This window comes from Bombina bombina, chromosome 6 (assembly GCF_027579735.1).
Source record: "Bombina bombina isolate aBomBom1 chromosome 6, aBomBom1.pri, whole genome shotgun sequence".
Classification (NCBI taxonomy): Eukaryota; Metazoa; Chordata; class Amphibia; order Anura; family Bombinatoridae; genus Bombina; species Bombina bombina.
In genome coordinates this window covers 740010004-740033715 of record NC_069504.1, presented here as the reverse complement: position 1 = coordinate 740033715, position 23712 = coordinate 740010004, and the positions used below count along the sequence as shown (strand labels likewise).

At 42.1% G+C, this 23712-nt stretch overlaps 1 protein-coding gene across 2 annotated transcripts in view; it reads left to right on the top strand.

Moving 5' to 3' along the window:
- Positions 1–23712, top strand: part of PEBP4 (phosphatidylethanolamine binding protein 4) — a 594014-nt gene that overhangs the window by 131142 nt on the left and 439160 nt on the right. For both annotated transcript variants that reach the window (XM_053717977.1, XM_053717978.1), the window contains one exon: positions 19325–19457. In XM_053717977.1, the coding sequence (XP_053573952.1) occupies positions 19325–19457 (133 nt within the window). The remainder of the gene's footprint in view (positions 1–19324; positions 19458–23712) is intronic.

Genomic DNA, 23712 nt, shown 5'->3' with positions numbered 1-23712 from the left:
TTATTTCAGATATCACTGGGGGAAAGGGCCATGCCCTTCCACAAGATAGACCTTTCAAAGCTAAAAATAAGTCTAATTTTCGTTCCTTTCACAATTTCAGGAACGGACCTGCTTCTACCTCTACAGCCACTAGGCAAGAGGGTAACGCATCCCAGCCCAAACCAGCATGGAAACCATTGCAAGGCTGGAACAAAGGTAAACAGGCCAAGAAGCCTGCTGCTGCTACCAAGACAGCATGAAAGGATAGCCCCCGATCCGGGACCGGATCTAGTAGGGGGCAGACTTTCTCTCTTTGCTCAGGCTTGGGCAAGAGATGTTCCGGACCCCTGGGCGTTAGAAATTGTCTCTCAGGGGTATCGTCTGGAATTCAAGGACCTTCCTCCAAGGGGAAGGTTCCACATGTCTCGCTTATCTTTAGACCAGATAAAGAGACAGGCATTCTTACGTTGCGTAGAAGACCTTCTAAAAATGGGAGTGATACACCCAGTTCCAACAGCAGAACAAGGACTGGGTTTTTACTCAAACCTGTTTGTAGTTCCCAAAAAGGAAGGAACTTTCAGGCCAATCCTGGATTTAAATATCCTAAACAAATTCCTCAGAGTTCCATCATTCAAAATGGAAACCATTCGAACAATTTTACCAATGATTCAGGAGGGTCAATATATGACTACCGTGGACTTAAAGGATGCGTACCTGCATATTCCTATCCACAAAGATCACCATCAGTTCCTGAGGTTCGCCTTTCTGGACAAGCATTACCAATTCGTAGCCCTTCCATTCGGATTGGCCACTGCTCCCAGAATTTTCACAAAGGTGCTAGGGTCCCTTCTAGCGGTGTTAAGACCAAGGGGCATTGCAGTAGCACCTTAACTAGACGACATCTTAATACAAGCGTCGTCCTTTCACAAAGCAAAGGCTCATACGGACATGGTTCTAGCCTTTCTAAGGTCTCACGGGTGGAAGGTGAACATAGAAAAGAGTTCTCTGTCCCCGTTCACAAGGGTTCCCTTCCTGGGAATAGTAATAGAGTTGTTAGAAATGAAGATCTTTCTGACGGAGGTCAGAAAGTTAAAAATTTTGAACACCTGTCGAGTTCTTCATGCTATTCCTCAACCCTCCGTAGCTCAGTGCATGGAGGTAATAGGACTAATGATTGCGGCAATGGACGTGGTTCCTTTTGCTCAAATTCATTTAAGACCACTGCAATTGTGCATGCTCAAACAGTTGAATGGGGATTATGCAGATTTGTCTCCCCAGATAGTAATGGACCAGAAAACCAGAGACTCACTCCTCTGGTGGTTGTCTCAGGATCACCTGTCTCAGGGAATGAGTTTCCGAAGACCGGAGTGGATCATTGTCAAGACCGACACCAGTCTCTTAGGCTGGGGTGCGGTCTGGGACTCCCTGAAAGCTCAGGGTCTATGGTCTCGGGAAGAATCTCTTCTCCCGATAAACATTTTGGAATTGAGAGCGATATTCAATGCGCTCCAGGCCTGGCCTCAACTAGCGGAGGCAAAATTCATCAGATTTCAGTCGGACAACATGACGACTGTAGCCTACATCAATCATCAGGGAGGAACAAAGAGTTCCCTGGCGATGAGGGAGGTATCCAAGATCATCAAATGGGCAGAGGATCACTCCTGCCATCTATCAGCAATTCACATCCCAGGAGTGGACAACTGGGAAGCGGATTATCTGAGTCGTCAGACTTTCCATCCAGGGGAGGTTTTTGCCCAGTTAACTCAACTATGGGGCCTTCCAGATCTGGATCTGATGGCGTCTCGTCAGAACTCAAAAGTTCCACGTTACGGGTCCAGGTCCAGGGATCCCAAGGCGACATTGGTAGATGCCTTAGTGGCGCCTTGGTCGTTCAATCTAGCTTATGTCTTTCCACCATTTCCTCTTCTCCCCCGGCTAGTAGCCAGGATCAAACAGGAGGAGGCTTCGGTAATTCTGATAGCTCCTGCGTGGCCGCGCAGGACTTGGTATGCAGACCTGGTGAATATGTCATCGGTTCCACCATGGAAGCTACCTTTGAGGCAGGACCTTCCAATCCAAGGTCCATTCAAACATCCAAACCTAGTTTCTCTGCAACTGACTGCTTGGAGATTGAACGCTTGATTCTAGCTAAGCGTGGGTTTTCGGAATCAGTTATAGATACTCTGATCCAGGCTAGAAAGTCTGTCACTAGGAAAATTTACCATAAGATATGGAAGAAATATCTTTGCTGGTGCGAATCCAAGGGTTACTCATGGAGTAAGATTAGGATTCCAAGGTTAGGTTACTATCTTTTCTCCAAGAAGGATTGGAGAAAGGTTTGTCAGCTAGTTCTTTAAAAGGACAGATATCTGCTCTGTCTGTTTTGTTACACAAGCGTCTGGCAGCAGTGCCAGATGTTCAGGCGTTTGTACAGGCTTTAGTCAGAATCAAGCCTGTCTACAGACCTGTGGCTCCTCCATGGAGTCTAAATTTAGTTCTTTCAGTTCTTCAAGGGGTTCTGTTTGAACCTCTACATTCCATAGATATCAAGTTACTATCTTGGAAAGTTTTGTTTTTGGTAGCTATTTCCTCTGCTAGAAGAGTTTCTGAATTGTCTGCTTTGCAGTGTAATTCACCCTATCTGGTGTTCCATACAGATAAGGTTGTTTTACGTACCAAACCTGGTTTTCTTCCAAAAGTGGTTTCCAATAAGAATATTAACCAGGAAATAGTTGTTCCATCTCTGTGTACTAATCCAGTTTCTAGCAAGGAACGCCTGTTACACAACCTTGACGTGGTTCGTGCTTTGAAGTTTTATCTAAAAGCAACTAAAGATTTCAGACAAACATCGTCCTTGTTTGTCGTCTATTCTGGCAAGAGGAGAGGTCAAAAAGCGACTGCGACCTCTCTGTCTTTCTGGCTGAAAAGCATCATCCGATTGACTTATGAGACTGCTGGAAGGCAGCCTCCTGAACGAATTACAGCTCACTCTACTAGAGCTGTGGCTTCCACTTGGGCTTTCAAGAATGAGGCTTCTGTTGAACAGATATGTAAGGCAACGACTTGGTCTTCACTGCATACATTTACCAAATTTTACAAATTCGATACTTTTGCTTCTTCGGAGGCTATTTTTGGGAGAAAGGTTTTGCAAGCAGTGGTGCCTTCCGTTTAGGTTATCTGACTTGTTCCCTCCCTTCATCCGTGTCCTAAAGCTTTGGTATTGGTTCCCACAAGTAAGGATGAAGCCGTGGACCGGATACACCAATGTAGGAGAAAACAGAATTTATGTTTACCTGATAAATTTCTTTCTCCTACGGTGTATCCGGTCCACGGCCCACCCTGGCATTTTGGTCAGGTTTGAATTTATTTTTTGTAAACTACAGTCACCACTGCACCCTATGGTTCTCCTTTTTCTCCTAATCGTCGGTCGAATGACTGGGGGGGCGGAGCCTGAGGGGAGCTATATGGACAGCTCTGCTGTGTTCTCTCTTTGCCACTTCCTGTAGGGATTGAGACTATCCCACAAGTAAGGATGAAGCCGTGGACTGGATACACCTTAGGAGAAAGAAATTTATCAGGTAAACATAAATTCTGTTTTTTTCAGAACTGGTTCTTATACCACCAATGTTACACATATCTAACATCTTACCCACAGAAAATAAATTTCTTGAGACCACTAACAGCTTTTGAAGCCTTATGTCATAAATCCTCTCCTATGAGACCTAAAATATCCCTACTTAACTCACTGCTGAAACAACCTGGAATAGACTCCATACCATACTACGTAGATAGGTGGAATGAGATATTAAGTATAAATATTTCACATATTGATGCATCTAGTATTTTTATTGCTGTGCAATCTTCTATTTCCAGTAAATACCTGGAAATAAACTTAGATTCCCCACAGATGGTACTTGACACCATCTTGTTGCAGGAAACTCTATAGACTACCATGTGAGCGATGCTGGATATGCAATGGCCTCGTAGGTCATATGTCCCATATTTGGTGGTTGTGCCCTGTAATCGTTCCGATATGGAATACGATTTCGTTAGAGACATCCCAAGTTATTGGAGATTCCTATTCCCCTAGATCCATGCCTATGGTTATTTAACAAAACCCCAAAGAAGTTCTCCACTACACAGACTAAACTCCATAATATAGCCAGTTATAGTTTAAAAATCCTTATTGCCAGAAACTGGAAGAGCAAGGTCAGTCTAACTATTGCAAACACATGGTCATGTAACACACTGATTTCTCCAACATTGGTGTGTCCGGTCCACGGCGTCATCCATTACTTGTGGGATATTCTCCTCCCCCACAGGGAAAGGCAAGGAGAGCACACAGTAAGAGCTGTCCATATAGTCCCTCCCAGGCTCCGCCCCCCCAGTCATTCTCCCTGCCGCTCTGAACAAGTAGCATCTCCTCGGGGATGGTGAGGAGTTTGTGGTGTTTAGTTGTAGTTTTTTATTCTTCTATCAAGAGTTTGTTATTTTAAAATAGTGCTGGTATGTACTATTTACTCTGAAACAGAAAGAGATGAAGAGTTCTGTTTAAAAGAGGATTATGATTTTAGCAGACAGTAACTAAAATCAGTTGCTGTTCCCACACAGGACTGTTGAGATGAGAGAACTTCAGTTGGGGGGAACAGTTTGCAGACTTTTCTGCTCAAGGTATGACTAGCCATTTTTCTAACAAGACTGTGTAATGCTGGAAGGCTGTCATTTTCCCTCATGGGGATTGGTAAGCCATTTTCTTAGTCTCAAACAGAATAAAGGGCTTAATATGGGCTATAAAACTGGTAGACACTCTTAAGGGCTAAATTGATTGCTTTATTTAAGTATTATATGCAGTTTGAAGTTGAATTTCACACTTTTATAACATTGGGGAACGTTTTTTAGCACCAGGCACTTGTTAAGACACCTTCCCAGTCAGGAAGGGCCTTTCTCTGTAGTAGGCAGAGCCTCATTTTCGCGCCATTACTGTGCAGTTACTTTTGAGTACAGTACATGCAGCTGCATGTGTGTGGGTCTGGAATCCACTAAAAACGTTCCTAGAAGGCTTAATTTGATATCATATACCCCCCTGGGATTGGTGAAGTCGCAGCAAAGGCTGTAGCTGGGACTGTAAGGGGGTTAAAATTAAAAACTGCTCCGGTTTCCACATTTTAAGGGTTAACAGCTTGAAAATTGGGGTGCAATACTTTGGTAAAGATTGGATAATTCCTTCATAGTTTTTCACATATTCAGTAATAAAGTGTGCCCTGTTTAACATTTAAAGAGACAGTAACGGTTTTGTTTTAAAACAGTTTTTGTGCTTTATTAACCAGTTTAAGCCTGTTTAACATGTCTGTACCTTCAGATAGATCATGTTCTGTATGTATGGTAGCCAATGTGGTTCCCCCTTCAAATATGTGTGATAATTGTGCCATAGCGTCCAAACAAAGTAAGGACAGTACTGTCACAAATTGTAAAGTTGCCCAGCATGATTCCTCAGATGAAGGAAGTAGACATAGTTCTACATCATCTCCTTCTGTGTCTATACCAGTTATGCCCGCACAGGCGACCCCTAGTACTTCTAGCGCACCAATGCTTGTTACTATGCAGCAATTGACAGCAGTAATGGATAACTCCATAGCTAATATTTTATCCAAAATGCCAGCATTTCAGAGAAAGCGCGATTGCTCTGTTTTAAACACTGTAGAGCAGGAGGGCGCTGATGATAATTTTTCTGTCATACCCTCACACCCATCTGAAGTGGCAGTGAGGGAGGGTTTGTCAGATGGGGAAATTTCTGATACAGGAAGAATTTCTCAGCAGGCAGAACCTGATGTTGTTACATTTAAATCAAAATTAGAGCATCTCCGCGCATTACTTAAGGAGGTGCTATCTACTCTGGATGATTGTGACAATCTGGTCAACCCAGAAAAATTGCGCAAGATGGACAAGTTCCTTGAGGTCCCGGTGCACCCTGATGCTTTTCCGATACCTAAACGGGTGGCGGACATAGTGATTAAGGAGTGGGAGAAGCCAGGCATACCTTTTGTCCCTCCTCCTATATTTAAGAAATTGTTCCCTATGGTCGACCCCAGGAAGGACACATGGCAAACAGTCCCTAAGGTCGAGGGGGCGGTTTCTACTCTAGCCAAGCGCACGACCATTCCTATTGAGGACAATTGTGCTTTCAAAGATCCTATGGATAAAAAATTGGAGGGTTTGCTTAAAAAGATTTTTGTACAGCAAGGTTACCTCCTTTAACCTATTTCGTGCATTATTCCTGTCACTACAGCGGCGTGGTTCTGGTTCGAGGAACTGGAAAAGTAGCTCAGTAGGGAGACTCCGTATGAGGAAGTCATGGACAGAATTCACGCACTTAAGTTAGCTAATTCCTTTATTTTAGACACCGCTTTGCAGTTAGCGAGGTTAGCGGCGAAAAATTCAGGGTTTACAATTGGGGCGCGTAGAGCGCTCTGGCTAAAGTCTTGGTCGGCGGATGTATCTTCCAAGACAAAATTGCTTAATACCCCTTTCAAAGGTAAGACCCTTTTTGGGCCAGAATTGAAAGAGATTATTTCAGACATCACTGAGGGAAAGGGCCATGCCCTCCCACAAGATAAACCTTTCAAGGCTAAGAATAAGTCCAATTTTCGTTCCATTCGCAATTTCAGGAACGGACCGGCTTCCAACTCGGCAGCCTTTAGACAAGAGGGTAACGCTTCCCAGACTAAACCAGCTTGGAAATCAATGCAAGGCTGGAACAAGGGTAAACAGGCCAAGAAGCCTGCTGCTGCTACCAAAACAGCATGAAGGGGTAGCCCCCGATCCGGGACCGGATCTAGTAGGGGGCAGACTCTCTCTCTTTGCTCAGGCTTAGGCAAGAGATGTTCAGGATCCCTGGACACTAGAAATAGTCTCTCAGGGTTTTCTTCTGGAGTTCAAGGAACTACCCTCAAGGGGAAGGTTCCACATGTCTAACTTATCTTCAAACCAAATAAAGAGACAGGCATTCTTACATTGTGTAGAAGACCTGTTAAAGATGGGAGTGATACACCCAGTTCCAACTGTGGAACAAGGTCGGGGGTTTTACTCAAATCTGTTTGTAGTTCCCAAAAAAGAGGGAATTTTCAGACCAATTCTGGATTTAAAAATTCTAAACAAATTTCTCAGAGTTCCATCGTTCAAATGGAAACCATTCGAACAATTTTATCTACAATCCAGGAGGGTCAATTTATGACTACCGTGGATTTAAAGGATGCGTATCTACATATTCCTATCCACAAAGATCATCCAAGGATTTTCACAAAGGTGCTAGGGTCCCTTCTAGAGGTTCTAAGACCAAGGGGTATTGCAGTGGCACCTTATCTGGACGACATTCTAATCCAAACGTCGTCTCTTTCCAAAGCAAAGGCTCATACAGACATTGTTCTAGCCTTTCTCATATCTCACGGGTGGAAGGTGAACGTAGAAAAGAGTTCCCTGTCTCCGTCGACAAGAGTTCCCTTCTTGGGAACGATAATAGATTCTTTAAAAATGAAGATCTTCCTGACAAAAGTCAGAAAGTCAAAGCTTCTAAAGCTTGTCAAGTTCTTCACTCTATTCTGCAGCCTTCCATAGCTCAGTGCATGGTAGTAGTAGGGTTGATGGTTGCAGCAATGGACATAGTTCCTTTTGCTCAAATTCATCTAAGACCATTACAACTGTGCATGCTCAAGCAGTGGAATGGGGACTATACAGACTTGTCTCCAAAGATTCAAGTAGACCAGATGACCAGAGACTCACTCCGTTGGTGGTTGTCACAGGATCACCTGTCTCAGGGAATGAGTTTCCGCAGACCAGAGTGGGTCATTGTCACGACCGACGCCAGTCTATTAGGCTGGGGCGCGGTCTGGGATTCCCTGAAAGCTCAGGGTCTATGGTCTCGGGAAGAGTCTCTTCTCCCGATAAACATCCTGGAACTGAGAGCGATATTCAATGCTCTCCGGGCTTGGCCTCAACTAGCGAAGGCCGGATTCATAAGATTCCAGTCAGACAACATGACGACTGTAGCTTACATCAACCATCAGGGAGGAACAAAGAGTTCCTTGTCGATGAAAGAGGTATCCAAGATCATCAAATGGGCGGAGGATCACTCCTGCCATCTATCTGCAATTCACATCCCAGGAGTAGACAACTGGGAGGCGGATTATCTGAGTCGTCAGACTTTCCATCCGGGGGAGTGGGAACTCCACCCGGAGGTTTTTGCCCAGTTGACTCAATTATGGGACATTCCAGACATGGATCTGATGGCGTCTCGTCAGAACTTCAAGGTTCCTTGCTACGGGTCCAGATCCAGGGATCCCAAGGCGACTCTAGTGGATGCATTAGTGACGCCTTGGTCGTTCAACCTAGCTTATGCATTTCCACCGTTCCCTCTCCTTCCCAGGCTTGTAGCCAGGATCAAACAGGAGAAGGCCTCAGTGATTCTGATAGCTCCTGCGTGGCCACGCAGGACTTGGTATGCAGACCTGGTGAATATGTCATCGGCTCCACCATGGAAGCTACCTTTGAGACAGGATCTTCTAGTGCAAGGTCCATTCGAACATCCAAATCTAGTTTCTCTCCAGCTGACTGCTTGGAAATTGAACGCGTGATTTTATCCAAGCGCGGGTTTTCAGATTCAGTGATAGATACTCTGGTCCAAGCCAGAAAACCTGTGACTAGAAGGATTTACCATAAAATATGGAAAGGATATATCTGTTGGTGTGAATCCAAGGGATTCTCATGGATTAATATTCCCAGGATCCTCTCCTTTCTAACAAGAAGGTTTGGATAAGGGATTGTCAGCGAGTTCTCTAAAAGGACAGAGATCTGCTTTATCTGTCTTGTTACACAGACGACTGGCAGCTGTGCCAGATGTACAAGCTTTTGTACAGGCTTTGGTCAGAATCAAACCTGTTTACAGACCTTTGACTCCTCCCTGGAGTCTAAATTTAGTTTTTTCAGTTCTTCAAGGGGTTCCATTTGAACCCTTACATTCCATAGATATCAAGTTACTATCTTGGAAAGTTCTGTTTTTGGTTGCTATTTCTTCTGCTAGAAGAGTTTCTGAACTATCTGCTTTGCAGTGTGATCCACCCTATCTGGTGTTCCATTCAGATATGGTTGTTTTGCGTACCAAGCCTGGTTTTCTTCCAAAAGTTGTTTCCAACAAGAATATTAACCAGGAAATAGTTGTCCCTTCTTTGTGTCCGAATCCAGTTTCAAAGAAGGAACATTTGTTACACCATTTAGATGTAGTCCGTGCTTTAAAGTTCTATTTAGAAGCAACAAAGGATTTCAGACAAAACGTCTTTTTTGTTTGTCGTTTATTCAGGTAAGAGGAGAGGACAAAAAGCTACTGCTACCTCTCTTTCTTTCTGGCTGAAAAGCATTATCCGATTGGCTTATGAGACTGCCGGACGGCAGCCTCCTGAACGAATCACAGCTCACTCTACTAGGGCTGTGGCTTCCACATGGGCCTTCAAGAACGAGGCTTCTGTTGATCAGATATGTGAGGCAGCAACTTGGTCTTCTCTGCACACTTTTGCCAAATTCTACAAATTTGATACTTTTTGCTTCTTCGGAGGCTATTTTTGGGAGAAAGGTTTTGCAAGCCGTGGTGCCTTCTGTTTAGATAACCTGATTTGCTCCCTCCCTTCATCCGTGTCCTAAAGCTTTGGTATTGGTTCCCACAAGTAATGGATGACGCCGTGGACCGGACACACCAATGTTGGAGAAAACAGAATTTATGCTTACCTGATAAATTACTTTCTCCAACGGTGTGTCCGGTCCACGGCCCGCCCTGGTTTTTTAATCAGGTTTGAAACATTTCTCTCTCTATACACTACAGTCACCACGGCACCCTATAGTTTCTCCTTTTTTTCTCCTAACCGTCGGTCGAATGACTGGGGGGCGGAGCCTGGGAGGGACTATATGGACAGCTCTTGCTGTGTGCTCTCCTTGCCTTTACCTGTGGGGGAGGAGAATATCCCACAAGTAATGGATGACGCCGTGGACCGGACACACCGTTGGAGAAAGTAATTTATCAGGTAAGCATAAATTCTGTTTTTTATTTTGATTACTTTATATTGTTATATTGCAAATTGTACATGTACATTGTATATAATGGTACATGTATGTTGATTCAAATTTTATGTAAAGTATTATTTTGTAAACTTTTTCTCATTGAAACAATAAAACAGATTTTAAAAAAAAAACATTTCTTCTGTTATGTGTGATCAGTCCACGGGTCATCATTACTTCTGGGATATAACTCCTCCCCAACAGGAAATGCAAGAGGATTCACCCAGCAGAGCTGCATATAGCTCCTCCCCTCTACGTCAGTCCCAGTCATTCTCTTGCACCCAACGACTAGATAGGATGTGTGAGAGGACTATGGTGATTATACTTAGTTTTTATGACTTCAATCAAAAGTTTGTTATTTTACAATAGCACCGGAGCGTGTTATTACTTCTCTGGCAGAGTTTGAGGAAGAATCTACCAGAGTTTTTTACTATGATTTTAACCGGAGTAGTTAAGATCATATTGCTGTTCTCGGCCATCTGAGGGAGGTAAAAGCTTCAGATCAGGGGACAGCGGGCAGATGAATCTGCATTGAGGTATGTAGCAGTTTTTATTTTCTGAATGGAATTGATGAGAAAATCCTGCCATACCGTTATAATGACATGTATGTATACACTTCAGTATTCTGGGGATGGTATTTCACCGGAACTACTCTGTTAAAAGTCACTAATCCTTTTAATAAGTATTTATCATGTTAAACGTTTTTGCTGGAATGTAGAATCGTTTACATTTCTGAGGTACTGAGTGAATAAATATTTGGGCATTATTTTCCACTTGGCAGTTGTTTGGTTTTAATTGTGACAGTTTCGTTTCTCTTCACTGCTGTGTGTGAGGGGGAGGGGCCGTTTTTGGCGCTCTTTGCTACGCATCAAAAATTTCCAGTCAGTTACTCTTATATTTCCTGCATGATCCGGTTCATCTCTGACAGATCTCAGGGGTCTTCAAACTTCTTTGGAGGGAGGTAGATTCTCTCAGCAGAGCTGTGAGAATTTTATATTGACTGTGAATAAAAACGTTGCTCTGTAATTTTTATGTCAAATTTAATTATTGTTATTTTACTAATGGGAACAAACCTTTGCTAAAAGTTGTGTTGTTTTAAAGTTTGATGCTATAACTGTTTTTCAGTTCATTATTTCAACTGTCATTTAATCGTTTAGTACCTCTTTGAGGCACAGTACGTTTTTTGCTAAAAAAGATTATAACCAAGTTGCAAGTTTATTGCTAGTGTGTTAAACATGTCTGACTCAGAGGAAGATATCTGTGTCATTTGTTCCAATGCCAAGGTGGAGCCCAATAGAAATTTATGTACTAACTGTATTGATGCTACTTTAAATAAAAGTCAATCTGTACAATTTGAACAAGTTTCACCAAACAGCGAGGGGAGAGTTATGCCGACTAACTCGCCTCACGCGGCAGTACCTGCATCTCCCGCCCGGGAGGTGCGTGATATTATGGCGCCTAGTACATCTGGGCGGCCATTACAGATAACATTACAAGATATGGCTACTGTTATGACTGAAGTTTTGTCTAAATTACCAGAACTAAGAGGCAAGCGTGATCACTCTGGGGTGAGAACAGAGTGCGCTGACAATACTAGGGCCATGTCTGATACTGCGTCACAGCTTGCAGAGCATGAGGACGGAGAGCTTCATTCTGTGGGTGACGGTTCTGATCCAAACAGATTGGATTCAGATATTTCAAATTTTAAATTTAAATTGGAGAACCTCCGTGTATTACTAGGGGAGGTTTTAGCAGCTCTCAATGATTGTAACACCGTTGCAATACCAGAGAAATTGTGTAGGTTGGATAAATACTTTGCGGTACCGGCGAGTACTGACGTTTTTCCTATACCTAAGAGACTAACTGAAATTGTTACTAAGGAGTGGGATAGACCCGGTGTGCCGTTCTCACCCCCTCCAATATTTAGAAAGATGTTTCCAATAGACGCCACCACTCGGGACTTATGGCAAACGGTCCCTAAGGTGGAGGGAGCAGTTTCTACTTTAGCTAAGCGTACCACTATCCCGGTGGAGGATAGCTGTGCTTTTTCAGATCCAATGGATAAAAAATTAGAGGGTTACCTTAAGAAAATGTTTGTTCAACAAGGTTTTATATTGCAACCCCTTGCATGTATCGCGCCGATTACGGCTGCGGCAGCATTTTGGATTGAGTCTCTGGAAGAGAACCTTAGTTCATCTACGCTAGACGACATTACGGACAGGCTTAGAGTCCTTAAACTAGCTAATTCATTCATTTCGGAGGCCGTAGTACATTTAACCAAACTTACGGCTAAGAACTCAGGATTCGCCATCCAGGCACGTAGGGCGCTGTGGCTAAAATCCTGGTCAGCTGATGTTACTTCTAAGTCCAAATTACTTAATATACCTTTCAAGGGGCAGTCTTTATTTGGGCCCGGTTTGAAAGAAATTATCGCTGACATTACAGGAGGTAAGGGCCACGCCCTACCTCAAGACAAAGCCAAAGCTAAGGCTAGACAGTCTAATTTTCGTCCCTTTCGGAATTTCAAAACAGGAGCAGCATCAACCTCCACTGCACCAAAACAGGAGGGAGCTGTTGCTCGTTACAGGCAAGGCTGGAAACCTAACCAGTCCTGGAACAAGGGCAAGCAGGCCAGGAAACCTGCTGCTGCCCCAAAGACAGCATGAACCGAGTGCCCCCGATCCGGGACCGGATCTAGTGGGGGGCAGACTTTCTCTCTTCGCCCAGGCCTGGGCAAGAGATGTTCAGGATCCCTGGGCGCTAGAGATCATATCTCAGGGATACCTTCTAGACTTCAAATTATTTCCCCCAAGAGGGAGATTTCATCTGTCAAGGTTGTCAACAAACCAGATAAAGAAAGAAGCGTTTCTACGCTGTGTACAAGATCTGTTATTAATGGGAGTGATCCATCCGGTTCCGCGGTCGGAACAAGGACAAGGGTTCTACTCAAACCTGTTTGTGGTTCCCAAAAAAGAGGGAACTTTCAGGCCAATCTTAGATTTAAAGATTCTAAACAAATTCCTAAGAGTTCCATCGTTCAAAATGGAAACTATTCGGACAATCTTACCCATGATCCAAAAGGGTCAGTACATGACCACAGTGGATTTAAAAGATGCTTACCTTCACATACCGATTCACAAAGATCATCACCGGTATCTAAGGTTTGCCTTCTTAGACAGGCACTACCAGTTTGTAGCTCTTCCATTCGGATTGGCTACGGCTCCAAGAATCTTCACAAAGGTTCTGGGTACCCTTCTGGCGGTACTAAGACCGCGAGGGATTTCGGTAGCTCCGTACCTAGACGACATTCTAATACAAGCTTCAAGCTTTCAAACTGCCAAGTCTCATACAGAGTTAGTTCTGGCATTTCTAAGGTCGCATGGATGGAAAGTGAACGAAAAGAAGAGTTCTCTTTTTCCTCTCACAAGAGTTCCATTCTTGGGGACTCTTATAGATTCTGTAGAAATGAAGATTTACCTGACAGAAGACAGGTTAACAAAGCTTCAAAATGCATGCCGTGTCCTTCATTCCATTCAACACCCGTCAGTAGCTCAATGCATGGAGGTGATCGGCTTAATGGTAGCGGCAATGGACATAGTACCTTTTGCACGCCTACACCTCAGACCGCTGCAATTGTGCATGCTAAGTCAGTGGAATGGGGATTACTCAGATTTGTCCCCTACTCTGAATCTGAATCAAGAGACCAGGAATTCTCTTCTATGGTGGCTTTATCGGCCACACCTGTCCAGGGGGATGCCATTCAGCAGGCCAGACTGGACAATTGTAACAACAGACGCCAGCCTACTAGGTTGGGGCGCTGTCTGGAATTCTCTGAAGGCTCAGGGACTATGGAATCAGGAGGAGAGTCTCCTTCCAATAAACATTCTGGAATTGAGAGCAGTTCTCAATGCCCTTCTGGCTTGGCCCCAATTAACAACTCGGGGGTTCATCAGGTTTCAGTCGGACAACATCACGACTGTAGCTTACATCAACCATCAGGGAGGGACAAGAAGCTCCCTAGCAATGATGGAAGTATCAAAGATAATTCGCTGGGCAGAGTCTCACTCTTGCCACCTGTCAGCAATCCACATCCCGGGAGTGGAGAACTGGGAGGCGGATTTCTTGAGTCGCCAGACTTTTCATCCGGGGGAGTGGGAACTTCATCCGGAGGTCTTTGCCCAAATACTTCGACGTTGGGGCAAACCAGAGATAGATCTCATGGCGTCTCGCCAGAACGCCAAACTTCCTCACTACGGGTCCAGATCCAGGGATCCGGGAGCGGTTCTGATAGATGCTTTGACAGCACCTTGGAACTTCGGGATGGCTTATGTGTTTCCACCCTTCCCGCTGCTTCCTCGATTGATTGCCAAAATCAAACAGGAGAGAGCATCAGTGATTCTAATAGCGCCTGCATGGCCACGCAGGACTTGGTATGCAGATCTAGTGGACATGTCATCCTGTCCGCCTTGGTCTCTACCTCTAAGACAGGACCTTCTGATACAGGGTCCATTCAAACATCAAAATCTAACTTCTCTAAAGCTGACTGCTTGGAAATTGAACGCTTGATTTTATTAAAACGTGGTTTTTCTGAGTCGGTTATTGATACCCTGATACAGGCTAGGAAGCCTGTTACCAGAAGGATTTACCATAAAATATGGCGTAAATACCTATACTGGTGCGAATCCAAAGGTTACTCCTGGAGTAAGGTTAGGATCCCTAGGATATTGTCCTTTCTACAAGAAGGTTTAGATAAGGGTTTATCAGCTAGTTCATTAAAGGGACAGATTTCAGCTCTGTCCATCTTGTTACACAGGCGTCTGTCAGAAAATCCAGACGTCCAGGCCTTTTGTCAGGCTTTAGCTAGGATCAAGCCTGTGTTTAAAGCTGTTGCTCCGCCATGGAGTTTAAACTTAGTTCTTAACGTTTTACAGGGTGTTCCGTTTGAACCCCTTCATTCCATTGATATAAAAATGTTATCTTGGAAAGTTCTGTTTTTAATGGCTATTTCCTCGGCTCGAAGAGTCTCTGAGTTATCAGCCTTACATTGTGATTCTCCTTATCTGATTTTTCACTCAGACAAGGTAGTTCTGCGTACTAAACCTGGGTTCTTACCTAAGGTAGTCACTAACAGGAATATCAATCAAGAGATTGTTGTTCCATCCTTGTGTCCAAATCCTTCTTCAAAGAAGGAACGTCTTCTACACAATCTGGATGTAGTTCGTGCCCTCAAGTTCTACTTGCAGGCAACTAAAGATTTTCGCCAAACTTCTTCCCTGTTTGTCATTTATTCTGGACAGAGGAGAGGTCAAAAAGCTTCTGCTACCTCTCTCTCTTTTTGGCTTCGTAGCATAATACGTTTAGCCTATGAGACTGCTGGACAGCAGCCTCCTGAAAGAATTACAGCTCACTCCACTAGAGCTGTGGCTTCCACTTGGGCCTTTAAGAATGAGGCCTCTGTTGAACAGATTTGCAAGGCTGCAACTTGGTCTTCGCTTCATACTTTTTACAAATTTTACAAATTTGACACTTTTGCTTCTTCGGAGGCTATTTTTGGGAGAAAGGTTCTTCAGGCAGTGGTTCCTTCTGTATAATGAGCCTGCCTATCCCTCCCGTCATCCGTGTACTTTTGCTTTGGTATTGGTATCCCAGAAGTAATGATGACCCGTGGACTGATCACACATAACAGAAGAAAACATAATTTATGCTTACCTGATAAATTCCTTTCTTCTGTTGTGTGATCAGTCCACGGCCCGCCCTGTTTTAAGGCAGGTAAATATCTTTTAAATTATACTCCAGTCACCACTTCACCCTTGGTTACTCCTTTCTCGTTGATTCTTGGTCGAATGACTGGGACTGACGTAGAGGGGAGGAGCTATATGCAGCTCTGCTGGGTGAATCCTCTTGCATTTCCTGTTGGGGAGGAGTTATATCCCAGAAGTAATGATGACCCGTGGACTGATCACACAACAGAAGAAAGGAATTTATCAGGTAAGCATAAATTATGTTTTTAAGGAGGTGCACAATCAGAGTGTGACAGGCTTACAATATTGAGTTTTAAAAAAGTTGTTAAAGACTAGAGAGGAGGGGACTATGAGAAGAAATTGTTGTATCAGGAAGCTAGCTTGATCTTTGAGTTTGGTACCCTCCAACCAGAAGGATTAAGTGCTGAATTGGATCTCAATCCCTTTGTTCATGAATGACTATGTGGTTTATAGATTATCTATGTGACCTTTTTTAGCCCATGGAATCCATTTTAAATTGTGAATTGTTTAAAGATATTGGTGTATATGTAGACCTTTTTTAAAAACACTAGTATAATATCAGTGTCTGTGGTTGAAAAGGAGAGTGAAGTGAATGGGGCTAAAAATAATAATAATAAAACAAAATGGTATATGTGGGAATTTGTTTGAAAAAGTGACAACTGTTTTTAATAGGTGTGTAGATTGGAATACATTTCAGAGCCCAGATATAGAGGCTTATTTATCAAGCCGTCAACCGGAAATACGCTTTAATTCCGCAGCGTAATTGTGGCGAGCTTGATTCCCCTTATTTATCAAAGCCTACAGAACGGCAAAAGTTGAAATCTGTGACGTAACATATGATCCGCCGGTCTCAGTCCGACACAGATCGATGCTTACGTCATTACAGATGTTCCGAATGCAAATTCGGCACTATCTGACTACTTCCTACATTATAGTTATTAACCCCTAATCTGCCGCCCCGACACTTCTGCCACCTACATAAAGTTATTAACCCCTATTCCGCCGCTCCCGGACCCCGCCACCACCTAAATAATGTTATTAACCCCTATCCTGCCTCTCCTGGAGCCCACCGCAACTAAATAAATGTAGTAACCCCTAAACCCCTGGCCTCCCACATCACTACCACTTACTCAAACTATTAACCCCTAAACTGTCAGCCCCCCACATCACCATAAAATAAATTAACCTATTAACCCCTAAACCTAACAACCCGCTAACTTTATATTAAATATTAACTCATCCCTATCTTATAATAAATTAAAACTTACCTTTAGATTTAAATTAAACTATTAATTAATCAACCCTAACTGTTATACTAAAATTACATTCAACTATATTGAACTATTAATTAACCTACCCTAACTATTATACTAAAATTACAATAAACTATTAATTAACCTACCCTAACTATTAGACTAAAATTACATTAAACTATTAATTAATCTACCCTAACTGTTATACTAAAATTACATTCAACTATATTGAACTATTAATTAACCTACCCTAACTATTATACTAAAATTACAATAAACTATTAATTAACGTACCCTAACTATTATACTAAAATTACAGATTTCTTTGGGGCAATGCCCCGCAAAAGGCCCTTTTAAGGGCCATTGGAAGTTTAGTGTAGGCTAGGGTTTTTTTTTATTTTGGGAGGGCTTTTTTATTTTCATAGGGCTCTTAGATTAGGTGTAATTCGTTTAAATATTTGAAAAAAATAAATAAATAATATTTTGTGTAACTTAGTGTTTATTTTTATTGTAACTTAGTGTTTTTTATTTTGTGTAACAGAGTTTGTTATTTTGGATAACTTAGTTAGTTTTTTGTAACTTTGTAATTTTTAATAGTAGATTTAAATTGAGTATTTAATTTGTAGTTTAATGTAATTTTAGTATAACAGTTAGGGTAGATTAATTATTAGTTTACTATAGTTTAATGTAATTTTAGTCTAATAGTTAGGTTAGATTAATTAGTAGTTTAATATAGTTTAATTTAAATCTAAAGGTAAGTTTTAATTTATTATAAGATAGGGATGAGTTAATATTTAATATAAAGTTAGCGGGTTGTTAGGTTTAGGGGTTAATAGGTTAATTTAGTTTATGGTGATGTGGGGGTCTAATGTGTGGGTTAATAGGTTTAGTAAGTGGTAGTGATGTGGGAGGCCAGAGGTTTAGGGGTTAATACATTTAGTTAGTTGCGGCGGGGTCCAGGAGCGGCGGAATCGGGGTTAATAAGTTTATTAGAGTTGCGGCGGTGTTGGGGAGCAGCGGGATAGGGGGTTAATAACTTTATTTAGTTGCGGCGGGTCCGGGAGCGGCGGGATAGGGGTTAATAACTTTATTAAAGTTGCGGCGGGGTCCGGGAGCGGCAGGATAGGGGTTAATACCTTTATTAAAGTTGCGACGGGGTCCGGGATAGGGGTTAATAACTTTATTAAAGTTGCGGCGGGGTCCGGGAGCGGCGGGATAGGGGTTAATACCTTTATTAAAGTTGCGGCGGGGTCGGGGAGCGGCGGGATAGAGGTTTAACAGTTTAGTATAGTGGCGGTGTTTAGTGACAGTATATAAATAAAGCTGGGAAAAAGCCAAATAGCAGCGAGATCGATGACTGTTTAGTTAACAACAGTCCGCTGCTCATCGCCCCGTACTTGGTGCGGGGCTTTTTGACAGCTTTTTTGTTAAATATGTGGGAAGTGAGTAGACACACAGATCTATGTGGGATGGTGTAATCACATTTGGATTCTGACCGTGGAGCTTCAAAGAAGGTTAACGTTGTGATTACTGGTAAAGCGTGTTAATGAACACTTATTCCAGCATACCTAAAAGGGTATAGGTTCTGGACTGAAGCTATACATTTTTAAGCTGTTTGATTACTTTAAGATTAGTAGGACTAGTGCTGATATAAGTTGTTAATGAGTTTTATTGTACTTTACCACTGGTGGTTTAAATGTCTAGTACATTTTTTTATGTGTATATTTTTATGATGAATATTTTTATAATATCATGAGTTAAATTTATTGAAATTATCTTTACTATTTGGTGTGGTAGCTGAATAGCACACTTTACTTTTAGCCTTTCATTTGTCCTCTGCTGAATGCAACTTTTTTCACTCCATGCACACTTAATTTAGTGAACTCACATGCACACAATCTGTCTCCAGCTTATTGCTGCAGATGGGTCATGAATGCTCAAATCCCCCCTTCTGCTTAGTACACCAAAGTAAACAGTTAGTCTTGATGTAGGGATCCTAGAGATTCACTGTTTATGTTAGTAAAGCCGTTTGTTGTTTTTTGGAGGAAAGTAAGTACCATATTAGAAGATGTGATAGCCAGTCTCCTTCATTTTGTCAAAAATTAATTGACCTTGTTATATTTTAAGCTTACATTTAAGCTCATGTATTTTACCATGGTTTTTGTGTTCCTTGGGTATTTTCAAGCGTATCTCTTTTTTCGCTTATTGTTTACTGTTCCTTTATTTTTACAGCAGTGACCTTCGTGTTCTATATCAGGACATAGGAGATGTAACCTGTCAGTACATACCCAACTGCTTTGACTACCCTCTGAGCTTGAGCAAAATATGGGACAATCCATGGATCAAATACACCAAGGCCGAGCTGGTAATTACTTATCACATGCTCTATCTTTTTAGTAATACTTCAATCTTTTGCTTACATTGAATAGATTCCAAGGTGGCCCACAAAATAATTTTGCTACCACTAAACTGCCTGCTGCTACCATCATACTGCCTGCAGCACAATTTCATCTATCTGTGGATGGTCTATCTTATCTTCTTAGGCAACCTTTGGAAACTATAAATTCCAGCAATCTATGCCCTAAGGAATTTATCACAGTACATTTGTATGTAGTGCATATAAGAAGCTTGGTCCTGGCAAAAGAGTAAATGACAGTATGGGACATTTAAAAGTAAAAGTACAAATAGACTTCAAAGATAAGTCTTTTTTATACACACTGCCACAAATGTCTAAATGTCCTGTAGTATATTAGTTGGCCAGTGAAGTGGTCACATACAACTTTTTTATTTATTTTTTATTTCTAGTTTAGCCACATTCTTTCATAAAGGTTATCAGACCTAGAGCAAAGGGTTGGAGATTACCATTCAACCAACCAAGGTGGAACAAAGATAGTAAATGCCAATTATTAGCAGGTTAAATTTTTCTATGTAAGGTGATTCCAACACTATAAACTAATATATCAGATCAAAATTGGTAAAAATATTCCAAGAAGTGGTTATGAAACATATAGCACTATTTTAGGTTAGAAGGAAGGGTAACATAGTTATATCAATTAATAATAATTTATAATGAGTCCTTATGTTGGAAAGTAAGAGTAACAATGAAAATATACGTGTGATAGACACACAAGAGGGCGCTATGACAACTAAGTAATAAAAAACAAAAAATAATAAAAAATAATAATTAATAATGTAGACAATGACAAGCAATATATACGAATGGTTATGAACGGATCATGGACTCTCACCATACAGACGATGCAACAATTAATATTCTGTCCCAAAAGAATGTGTAATGTCCATATATATAATGTCCAAATGATGTAAGCAACACCAGTTGCTGCCGATGGTGCTGCACTGTTCTCCTGTGAATGCCCTCTTAGTTCCTAAGTGACCGGAGGCAGATCTATAGGGGTGGAGGGGAAACAGAAGCGACAAATGTGTGTATCCAGTGTGATATAAACCCCCCTGTACAAGTATACTATGCCCAGGGTACTCACACTTTGACTTAGCACACCAATGTGCTGGTAGGCGCAGACTGGCTATCAGAGCAAGCCAGCTAGCTCTCTCCGGTGCACTCTCTCGCTGTGGTAATCGTCAAAGTCTGAGCCGCTGTGTCTCTTTAGTGCTGATCTCCAGCACCAGCAGGAACTGGTAACGGACTAGCTCCCAAGGATTGGTAATGAGGATATACTTATCATGGAATCATATGCGATGGTATAAAAAATAGATTTTAATCAGTGTTAAAAACAACAACCATACAGATTCCACAAATAGATATCAGGTATCCAGCACCAGCAGGAACTGGTAACGGACTAGCTCCCAAGGATTGGTAATGAGGATATACTTATCATGGAATCATATGCGATGGTATAAAAAATAGATTTTAATCAGTGTTAAAGACAACAACCATACAGATTCCACAAATAGATATCAGGTATATATTCTTTGCTACGCGTTTCTCGGCTGCTTATGGGCCGTTTCTTCAGGCATGCCTGAAGAAACGGCCCATAAGCAGCCGAGAAACGCGTAGCAAAGAATATATACCTGATATCTATTTGTGGAATCTGTATGGTTGTTGTCTTTAACACTGATTAAAATCTATTTTTTATACCATCGCATATGATTCCATGATAAGTATATCCTCATTACCAATCCTTGGGAGCTAGTCCGTTACCAGTTCCTGCTGGTGCTGGAGATCAGCACTAAAGAGACACAGCGGCTCAGACTTTGACGATTACCACAGCGAGAGAGTGCACCGGAGAGAGCTAGCTGGCTTGCTCTGATAGCCAGTCTGCGCCTACCAGCACATTGGTGTGCTAAGTCAAAGTGTGAGTACCCTGGGCATAGTATACTTGTACAGGGGGGTTTATATCACACTGGATACACACATTTGTTGCTTCTGTTTCCCCTCCACCCCTATAGATCTGCCTCCGGTCACTTAGGAACTAAGAGGGCATTCACAGGAGAACAGTGCAGCACCATCGGCAGCAACTGGTGTTGCTTACATCATTTGGACATTATATATATGGACATTACACATTCTTTTGGGACAGAATATTAATTGTTGCATCGTCTGTATGGTGAGAGTCCATGATCCGTTCATAACCATTCGTATATATTGCTTGTCATTGTCTACATTATTAATTATTATTTTTTATTATTTTTTGTTTTTTATTACTGAGTTGTCATAGCGCCCTCTTGTGTGTCTATCACACGTATATTTTTATTCTTTTTATCCATTTTATTGGTATTGAGAGGTGCAGCTGGTCTTTCATCCATTCATTTATGTTAGATTCACGTTAGATTCATTGATTATTTTAGCGCCCTCTAGTGTCTAAGGCTACAGTTGTTTAAGAGTAACAATGAAGAGTTGTCAAGGGCAGGTCTTTATCAATCCTCATATGTTACTTAATGGGATATTGCTACATGAGTATTTTGGGAAGTAATATTGATAATCATAAAAAAGTAACATCTTAAAGACACAATAAAAAATATTAGCTGCATTGCAGAAGAGCTGCATGTGAAAATAAATGTTTTAAAAACATTTAAAACTGTAATTTTGTTAGAAAATCAGGGATAGAAAATGTAGGCCAATTAGGGAACAATATAAAAAGGTTCCTGCGAATATCGACTAATTGCTCTGCAGTACGCAGGAGTTTCAGGGTTCTGCATCCTATGGAATCTATTCATGCCCCTCAGGGGGGAGTGAGGAAGTTACAATTTTAAGATCTAAATTACAAAGTTTTCAACTTATACATTTTGGGCAAGATTACAACTCGTGCGGTATGGTCTTTTAGCAATCAATTTCTCTTGTAAGATGTATCGAGTCCACGGATTCATCCTTTACTTGTGGGATATTCTCCTTCCCAACAGGAAGTGACAAAGAGAGCACACAGCAGAGTTGTCCATATAGCTCCCCCTCTAGCTCCACCCCCCCAGTCATTCTCTTTGCCGGCTCTAAGCAATCGGAAGGGTAAAGTGAATGTGGTGTTAGAAATGTAGTTTTTATTTTCTACAAGCAAAAGTTTGTTATTTCTCCAACATTGGTGTGTCCGGTCCACGGCGTCATCCATTACTTGTGGGAAATATTCTCCCCCACAGGGAAAGGCAAGGAGAGCACACAGCAAGAGCTGTCCATATAGCTCCCCCTCTGGCTCCGCCCCCCAGTCATTCTCCTTGCCGCTCTGAACAAGTAGCATCTCCACGGGGATGGTGAGGAGTTTGTGGTGTTAGTTGTAGTTTTTTATTCTTCTATCAAGAGTTTGTTATTTTAAAATATTGCTGGCTTGTACTATTTACTCTACAACAGAAAAGTGATGAAGATTTCTGTTTAAGAGGGCTATGATTTTAGCACAAGTAACTAAAATCCATTTCTGTTACCACGCAGGACTGTTGAAACCAGAGAACTTCAGTTGGGGGTAACAGTTTGCAGACTTATCTGCTTCAGGTATGACTAGTCTCCTTCTAACAACACAGGCTAATGCTAGATGACAGTCATTTTTCCCCTCAGGGGAAACGGTAAGCCATTTTTCTTTCACCTCACAGGCTTCCTCTTTTTGTTTTTTATGCTGGTAGACACTGTCAGGGGCCAAATCGATTGTTTTTTATTACAATATGATGGCAATTGAAATATTTTATAAGCTCATATACACTTGGGGACGTTTTTTATTGATCTGGCTTGCTTTAGACACCTAAATCTAGTCAGGAAGGCCCCTTCACTCTAGTGTACTGAGGGAGGAGGCCTCATTTTGGCACTTCAGTTAATTTCAAGGCAGTGCATGCAGTTCCCTGTGAGAGGGTCCTGTGGCTCAGAAAGTGACTCCAGAAGGCTTATTTCTGTGGATGATTGACCCCTAAGAAAGGTAAAAGCTGCAGCAATGCTGTAAGCAGGGATTGTGGTGTATAAAAACGGTTAAATCCAACAATTAGCTCAGTTTTAAGAGCTAGAGTCTCCGGGGCCCATTTATCAAAGGGCTTGCGGACCTGATCCGACACTGCGGATCAGGTCCGCAAGACCTCGCTAAATGCGGAGAGCAATACGCTCTCCACATTTAACATTGCACCAGCAGCTCACAAGAGCTGCTGGTGCAACGCCGCCCCCTGCTGACTCGCGGCCA